The 9,160-nt window shown below is 47.0% G+C and overlaps 1 protein-coding gene across 1 annotated transcript; it reads right to left on the bottom strand.

The window, feature by feature from the left end:
• Positions 1-2,421: 2,421 nt before the first annotated feature.
• On the bottom strand, positions 2,422-8,610 carry LOC102826982 (ral guanine nucleotide dissociation stimulator-like). Its single transcript, XM_006874945.1, has 11 exons — positions 8,597-8,610; positions 7,936-8,129; positions 7,443-7,675; positions 6,481-6,696; positions 6,053-6,156; positions 5,499-5,565; positions 4,591-4,665; positions 4,058-4,144; positions 3,503-3,535; positions 2,692-2,813; positions 2,422-2,497 (listed from the first exon to the last, which is right to left on the bottom strand). Exons 1-11 carry the CDS (start codon positions 8,608-8,610, stop codon positions 2,422-2,424), a joined length of 1,221 nt encoding a protein of 406 aa, XP_006875007.1.
• Between the last annotated feature and the right edge of the window lie 550 nt (positions 8,611-9,160).

Here is a 9,160-nt window from a genome sequence, read left to right as displayed (position 1 = left end):
GAAACACTGCCAGGTCCTGTGCTATCCTTACAATTGTTGGTTGTGTTCGAACCCCTGTGTCAATCCATTTCGTTGAGGGTTTTCCCTTTTTTGCTTACCCTCTACTCTGTGAAGCTTGATGTCCTTTTCCAAGGACTAGTCCTTCTTGATAACATGGCCAAAGAATGAGAGACAAAGTCTCACCATCCTCACTTTCAAGGAGCATTCTAGCATTCTGTGTAGCATTCTTCTAAGACAGATATGGTTGTTCTTTTGGCAATACAGGGTATTTTCGTTATTCTCTGCCAACACCATAATTCAAATTCATTGATTCTTCGTCAGTCTTCCTTATTTATTGTCCAGTTCCACATGCATGTGAGGTGACTGAAAATACCATGGCTTGGATCAGGCATACCATAGTGCTTAAATGGATATATTTGCTCTATAGCACTTTAACAAGGTGTTTTGCAGCAGATTTGCATAATGCAATATGTCATTGATTTCTTGGCTGCAGCTTCCATGTGTGTTGATTGTGGACCCAGGAAAATGAAATCTTTGACAACTTCAGTCTTTACTCTGATTATCATGATGTTGTTTATTAGTCCAGTTGTAAGAACTTTTATTTTCAGTACAATGATATACAATTCACTGAAGGCTGTCTGTACTCTTTGATCTTCATTAGTAAGTTCTCTTTGTTTTCTACAAGTAAGTTTGTGTTATCTGCATATTGCAAATTATTGATAAATCTTCCTTCAATCCTAATGCCATGTTCTTAGTCATATAATCCAGCTCCTCAGATTATTTGCTCAGCATACAGATTGCATAATTATGGTCAAAGGATATGACCCTGGTGTACACCTTTTTTTATTTTCAACCAATCAGTATCCCCTTGTTCTTATCTAATAACTGTATCTGGTATAGTTTTCTCATGTACACAGGTTGCTCTTGTGCATAATTAATTGTTTCTATTCGTTCTCAAAATTATCCATAATTTGTTATGATCCACACAGTTAAATGCCTTTGTGTAGTAACAACAACAACACAAGTAAACACCTTGTTGATATTCTTTGCTTTTACGCAATAGCAGTCTGATATCAGCAATGAAACCCTTCATTCTCATATCCTTTTCTGATTCTGGCTTGAATTTCTGGCAGCTTTCTGGCAGCATTCTGTTGCATCTACTTTTGAATTATCTTCAGCAAGTAGTTTTTGTGGGGTTTTTTTCAAGTGATATTCAATCTTTTCCACATTACATTGGGTTGCCTTTCATTGGAATGTATAGAAGACTACTATAGGTTCAAAATTAATTCTTCTTCAGGGCTCTATAGTGACCACTTCACAATTGATCTTCAAAGACTTCATGGAGAAGCTTGTGGCCTATTGGAGAAGAGTAAATCCCATTTTCTGATAAAGCTTTAGGTGCCATTAGACATGACCTTGTACTTACATGACTGGGACACTAAAGAAAAAGAAATCATCTAATAGATCCAATAACTGAACAGAAATTGCTATAGCTAGAACCATCTCCTGATGAAAAGAAATGAATGTAAAATCATGCCAAAATGTAGAACAATGAAACTAACTGACTCAAATGTGAATTATTTAATAAATACAAACAACACAGATTGTGGAAATAAACACTAAGAAACTTTTGTTGAATGATTTTAAGAAGAAACTATTTATAATAAATATATACAAGAATAAAGTCATAAATACAAGTTAACAATAAACACTTCAGTTCCCTGAAGACTCATACTCAGGCCACCAAGTCCAAGCTTTCACTGGTCTCAGACCAGAATCTGCAACATAAACACAGGGGCAGGAATCACTAGAGTATATAGGTGGATGGAGGAGGGATGTGCTGAGGTGGGCTGTGACACTCAGAATTAGGAGTCCTTGGATCCCTCATATTCTGATGACTCTAGTGGACAGGTTCATAGGGTGGTGGTCATTGTCTATTGAACTGCCCCTGTGGTATCCAATGCCTTCCTTGCTTCCCAGCTGTTTCCCCACTCTGAGAAAAGGAACACAATAAGCTAGTCACAGGAGTGGGATCTGTCTACTACTGCTATAGATGTCTTTCAGGTCCTGGCAGCTGGATAGAGGGATCAGCTTACCTTAAAGTCCTTGCTGGAGACAGTCCACCATCCCTTAGTTAACTCTGTGGTGTTTGTGGCAGGCGCTGTGCTAAGTGTTTTGTCAATCAACAGTACCCCATTTGTTCCAGACATTTAAGAAATCATTTTAGTGTCAGCCCAAGCACAGAGAGGTTAACACATGTGTACCAGTTTTAGGATTGTAGGTGAGAGCCCAGAGCCAGGCTGTTGGACTCCTCCAGTCTATGCTGGACTCTGAAACTTCACTGAACCCCAAAGAATCCCATGCCTGCCCGCCTAGATCTGAGCACTCACTTGCACCAGATATTGAAGATGGACAAGTCCTTTAGGTCTTCTTGTAGGATGAGTGGGTGTTGCTGGCCACCTGTGCCGGGGGCTCCAGCTCACAGGACATGTTGTAGCTACAGGACAGAGAGGCAACTGTGAGGCTACTGGGAGCCACACCCCTTGGGTTCCCACCTCATTTCTACCCAGAAGCTGGAGTCCAGATGCCCAGCTAACATTGGGGAACAAGACCTTTCACTGGCCAAGAAATTGAGTCCACAGGGAGGATGAACCTGCCCATGTCATGGCCCAATTCCTGTTCACATCTTACCTCTCATTCTCACTGAGATTGTCAAAGTCCTGGAACCAAGTCCCAAATTGTTCCTGGCTCACAATGGTGTAGTGTTGGCAGGACTCCTGGAGGAGTTTTATCTCCTGCAGCACACTAAACTCCTGGGACCAAAGGGGAGGACAAGATGCTGACCATGTCTGTGTGGGCGTTCTGGGAGGGGCAGGGGTTCAGTCTCTAGGCCTTTCCTCCCAAGGGGCCTCTCTTTCCCTTTACTCCCATCCAGAGTCTCCTTGTTCTCAGAACTGATTCAAAGTCTTTGCTGAGAAGTCAACCTGGGTTCATTTCTGTCCCCTAGAAGTTCCAGTATGGCCCTGCCGGTTAATGCGCTGGACTGCAAGGTCGGCGGTTTCAACTCATCAGCCACTCCTTGGAAACCCTATAATGGGTCTCTATGAGTTGGAACTGAAGCCGCAGAACTTAAAAACAACAACAACAGGGCTACTATAGCTCTGACAGCATAGTGGTTACGATTGGGCTGTTTTGGGAAAGATGAGGCTTACTGTTCCTGTAAAGATTTACAACTTGGGAAACCCTACACAGGATTGCTATGAATAGGAACCTAAACCACGGCATATAACCAACCAACCAAAGAGTCGCTGTGAGTCGGAACTGAGACTCCATAGCACTAAATAACAACAGGGACTATTGTGTGGTGGGTGTCCACTTTCTGTGAATCAAAGTCTCCCCACAAATTTAACAGGAATCGAGGATGGAGTCAGAGAGTGTCCTGTCCAAGAGGGTTTCCGAATTATCCGCCCTCACACCCACGGTTTGTGCCCAAGTTGCTCACCTTTCTCCTTTTCTGAAAGTTGATCAAACCTCCCTAGAAGGCATACACACAATGTCCATCAGAATGGGTCCCCTAGGTCATCATCACCCCTCCAAACCCCTTACATTTTGTACTACCGGAGGAGCCCAGCAGAGGGCAGGCAGCACACATACATGCACTTGGCTCTGGTCTAGGTTTTGGGCACACAGAGGAATAGGACAAGGAGACAGAAAGTAAAGGATCATAAAGCCCAACTTTCTCTGATGACAGATGAAGAGACTCAGGGGTTGCCTGACCTTTGAGGGTCAAGTTTACTGCCCTCTCCCACTCACCCCCCACCTCCAGTGGTCAGGCCCCTCAGGGAGCTGCAGTGTCCAATTCAGACAAAATTTTATGCTGTTTCTAGTCAGTCAAGCCATCTACCTGGTCAGCTTGGGGCACTGGGACAGGTGGCTTAGGCTCAACCTCAATTTACTTGTAGGTTAAGATGGACCACACTCCTCCACTCCTAGGGTTCTTTCCTATCAGATCATGACTCCTGGTCCCTGCCCCACCGTGGTCCACAGGTTCACTCACATCCAGAAAATCCTGCTGAGCCGTGTCCAGCATTACCAGGTCCGTGAGGAACACTCCCAGGTAGGGGACAGTGCCCTGGAAGATATCCTGTAACATTGGGGTGGGGTAGGGATAAGCACACACTCTCAGGTGCACACATAAGTTCCCTTCTCTGAAACCCCTTCACCTGACACTATTAGTCCCACTCAGAGGTTTCCACTGAAAGCATCCTGGGAGCTCTCAGCTGCCCCCACTTAACTTTCCATTTCCAGGTTCATGGACCCTGAACTCCCTGTAATCATCTTGAGAGCTCAGCTTTTAGCATCTCACAAAGGCTATGTGGTCCCTGGTCCCTCCCCACTGTCAAATCAATCCTCTGTCAGGCTCTTGCTCTGTCAGCTGTAACTTGCTGCCCAAGATACTATCAGATTCAACCAACCATGGCCTGCCAGTATCATTAAGGAATGATGTCCAGTGTGAGTATCTAGACAGGGAACGCTCCCCTGATTTTGAGACAACCCCTCTGGGCCTTTCCCTGGCCCTGGTTCACTTACCATCTCCTTCTCCTGTTGCCCGTCCTGGGCTCTCCTGAGGTTCATCTTCAGGATGGAAAACTTGGACATTTTCTTCTGCCAAAATTGAAGAGTAGGTTGATGAGGCCTCACAGCTTTATCACTTCTGTACCCTGATGTGGAATTTGTACTGGCCCAAATCACCTGGTACAACCACTACTGCTACCTCTAGATTCGAACCCCAAATAAACTCTCCCTGGGGTGTGATCTTGGGCAAGCTTCCTGGCCTCCCTGAGCCTGTTTCCTCATCATGAAAGTATAGTGGGAATTCCATTCACCCCAGAGGGTCTCGTGAAGACACAATTCTATAGCACTATTATCATTATTGTTTTTCCTCACCCTTTCCTTAGTGAATCCTCACAGAAAGCTTATATACATATCTTTTCTTTCTAATCCTCTTCATTTTCACCCTTCCTTTTTCCAGGTGAGAAAACACATGGCCAAAGAGGAGCAGCAATGGATTCTAGATCTCACAGGGGTCAGAGGAGAGACAGGCTCCTCTTTCCTAACAAGAAGCCCTGGGTCACCTGCCTTCACCTCATTCCCTGCCATTGTACTACTGGCCCTTGTTGTAAGGCTGGTTCTCAGCTGGACTAAGCTGTGGAGGGAAGGGACAGAGGGTCTCAGACCACCCTGTGGAGAGGCTTCTGTCTGCTCAGAGATTCTGTCAGCTCATCAGTTCCCCCTACAGCAGGGCAGCCTCTGCCACTACATCCACTCGCCAGGGGCATGCTACTCCTGACACTGCTTGCCACCTGTCCATTGACCAAACAGTCCTTCTTCCTCTTAATGAAGTCAAAACAAGACTGTGAATTTCCATATAAACTTTCAAGGGAAACCAACAAAACTCCACCCACCCTGTCTCTCCCCATCCCCTGCCTCCAGTTTACCTTAATGAGCAGGTCCTTGTTCAGTGTGTTCTTCTTACACAGCTTTAGAAAAGTTTGGAAGCTACGGCTAAGGGGAGAGGAAAGAAGGAAGGAGAAATTTGGGGATAGACGAAGGGTTATGAGTGACAATCCTTTTTATTTGAGGACCCAGCAAATCTTTATTATTGAGGTGAGTGGTTTTCATATTGGATTCCATTAAAGCCCTGAGGACTCTCTGAAGCAGGGGTGTTGAAGGTTAAGGTTGGTACAACAAGGATCATGCTTCCCATTTCTACTGAACAGCTAGACTTTACTAGTTCTGATTTCTAGTGACAGAGAGCTATGGGGTTTGAAGTGAACACTTGACAATCAACAATCAGACTCAACCCTGCATGTGACAGAACAGGAAATGGAGCCCTCACACTGAACTGCTGGCCTGAGGACACATGGAGGCACTGACTCTCTATCCAGCAACCTAGTTCCTGCCCCCAAGACTCCTCCCAGAAGGCCTCAGGCCCATGAGGGGACAATTCTTGTCCCTGTGTGAAGTTCCAAGTCTACCATGCATCTCCTACCTGGACACTTCTCCCCAGGTCTCCTTTAAACGATGTATGGAGGAGCTCTGCAGTGCAGAGAGAATAGCATGGAGTGAGGAGAAGTTCCTGTGGATCAGACACTCCTAAGGAAGGAAAATGGATGAGCCATGAGGACGAGAGCTGGAGCTGGACCTGCTGAAGCCTCAGCCTATCCCAGCTGACATGACACTTTGATGAGACAGACACTCTACAGGGCACACCTTGGACACAAAGGATAAGGTTCAAAGGAAGGATCATTGAAATTCAACCTGAGGATGGAACAAGTAAGTCAAAGCCACTGCATAGGAGGGGACTAGGGTCTGTGTAGGGGTTTCAACACAGTGCCCCATCCTGAGAGTTGACCAAAGAGAAGAAAGAATTCCCATGACTGGGACGAGGGTTTCTCCTGGGCCTCACCCACATCCTACCCTGGCCACCTCGATCCAGTGCTCCACCACCCTGGCCCTGTCTGGGGCCTTCATGGACTTGTCCCCGAGGCATGTGGTGATGACACAGTGGACCACGTTATTAAACTGTGTGATGGTGGCACGGATAGTGGGCGCCAGGTTCTCCTTGCCCTTCTTGTTTCTCTGGGACCAGATGGATCCTAGACAGTGGTAGGGTACCACCTTCTTGAACAGCTCCTGGAGAGGAAGAGAAGTGTCATTTGACCATTTCCCACTCCAGCGCAAATCCCACAGTCCTAGACCAGGGTCCATTGGTTTGAGCTGGGGCTCTGGAAGCACAGGATGTGACATAAGTATTATGGGTGTGTCTTGAATTTGGTCTTTCCCCACTGAGACTATCCAATAAATAAGTTGTCTGTTGGTCATGGATGACAGGTAGAGAGCACAGTACTGTCATCCAGCTCATCCTCACTAGCAAAGCATCCGAAGATGGCTCCAGCCTGCACGTTCCAAGGTAACACCTTCTGCCCACCTTGATAAGCCTTTATGATCTGTCACCCCATTGAGATACACATTCTTCCGGGTGCTACAAACTACAGGTTTTGTTTGGAAGTTTGCCATGGGGTCTTACAAACAACAACTGTCTCATTTGGACTGAAATTAGGGAAGACCCCTGGCTTGAAGAGTGTGCCATCCATTACTGAGCACCCACTAGAAAGTACTCTTCAGCCATGTGAAACTATATACTTCTCAGCCACTCAAAATAACAAATTGGGCCTTATGCTATGTCTACTATCCATATGTGGACAGAAACCCAGGAGTTTAAGAAACTTGTGCACTTCTCATGCTTACTAAGAGCCAGAGCTGGGATTTACATGCAGATTATTGGAATTCAGATCAAGGAGAGACAAGTCTTGTCTTGGTCATCAAATGACAGAATGAATTTGATTCTGGTGGCCCATCCTGCTAGCCCAGCTCCTCACCGCATCCATCCTTGTTAACTGCTCTGCCACCAGCTTTGGAGGGAATGTTAAGATGCTCAGCTCCTCCTCTCTCAGCCTAGATGTTGTGTCCACAAATGAAGGGCAGGGAGGCTCTGGGTTTGGAGCTGGCACTGGCTCTTCCTCTGCTGTAACTGCTGCAGCTGTTTCAGGAGCTGCCTGAGGAGCTATCTCCAGCTCTACATCTTCCACTTCAGCTGTGTGGAGCTCCAGACCTGGAAAGAGGGAAAGTTAATACTTTCCAGAAATGGCATTTCATCTATTTTTCCAACAGATAGAAACCATGCTACTGCCTTTGTGGCAGTCCACAAACGCCTCTTCCAAGAAGCCTTCCTAGCCTGCAGTCCACAAGGTGAGAGGTCTGAGGCTAGTCTTTGTTTCTATCCCAACTCCAAACTTGGGAACTTCCTCCCTGTGTACCCGGCCAGTCCTCCTCCGCACATGCTCTCACACACACTCCCTCATTCTGTCTCACCCTTTGCCTCTGACTCAATCGGCTTTGAGTCTTTCATATTTTTAAGAAGAAGCTGGGCACGTTGCTCTAGAACTGATCCAGGCATATTGAGCCCAATGTAGTCGACCAGCAGATGGAGGCAGGGAAAATCCGGCAGCTCATAGAAATCGTCTGGGCATTGGTCCAACCACATGCCCAGGATGGAGGAGATGGAGCTAGGGATGGGGGACGGGGAGAGGAGGTGGTAAGGAGTACAGTCAGAGGCCTGGCCTGGACTTCCACACCTCCTCCAATGGGATGTCTATGGGAAGCTGAACTACTTGCTGGGCTCTGCCTGTCCAGAGGCCAGCTCATCCCAACATCTGCCACTCATTTGCTACCCTTGTAGTGGTAACCTGGACTGGAAAATATAGGGTGCTCTGGATTCGTGGTCTGACCAACTCACCCCTGCTACAGAAAGTGTGTCATATTCTGTGTGTGTCCCCTGGACCCTCACCACTAGATGGTAGACTATAGAAGGCCAGGGGGTTTGAGTGTTCTGCTCACTGCTCTGTGCTGACTCTCAGTAGGTGCTTCATAAGTATCTGATGGAGGGACGACTGTGGTTTGTGCTGCAGCCCGCAGCTTCCTCGGGACACATGGCAGTTCCATCTCTAGTTTGTGCCTCCACATGCTGCCTTACTCTCCCTTTTCCATGTGTGCTCTGTATCCCATTGACACTGTGTGTCCCAAGGGCAGTGTTGTAGCCTGCCGAACTCCATGTGTGGCTTGGCACACAGTCCAGAGATCGGAGTGAGGTTGGGGAGCAGACTGCTCACTCTACCTGTTCTGGACCCCCCATTGGTGGTGAGGTGTTGGGTTCAAGCTGAGATCAAATGTGGCTTGCTGGGCTGTGAAGAGGTCCTCTCAGGTTCCCCTCTCTGAGTATATTGCCCATCTACTCCCCAGGCACTGTGGGTCCCATCCCCAGCTCTCTGAATCCTTTCCTCCTGCAGGGGGAGTCTATACATCTCAGCCCTCTGGTGTGAATCATAAAATGAATGAAACCCAAGTTTCTTGCCTCCCCCTGCCCTACACACAGCTCTCTCCGCTCTTCACACTCTCTATGGAGACAGGAGCTCCCTCTCCCCACTTGACCCAAAGTCCACTCACGTTTTTATTTGATCCTGGCATTCGCCTCCCCCGATGAAGTATCCATACCTAGAGGCCAAGAATGCATCACAACTAACGTGCTGTGTACATACCC

The sequence above is a fragment of the Chrysochloris asiatica genome, unplaced genomic scaffold, assembly GCF_000296735.1.
Source record: "Chrysochloris asiatica unplaced genomic scaffold, ChrAsi1.0 scaffold00306, whole genome shotgun sequence".
NCBI classification, from domain to species: Eukaryota; Metazoa; Chordata; class Mammalia; order Afrosoricida; family Chrysochloridae; genus Chrysochloris; species Chrysochloris asiatica.
The sequence above is the reverse complement of the archived record's forward strand: the minus strand, read 5'-3'. Positions and strand labels throughout refer to the sequence as shown.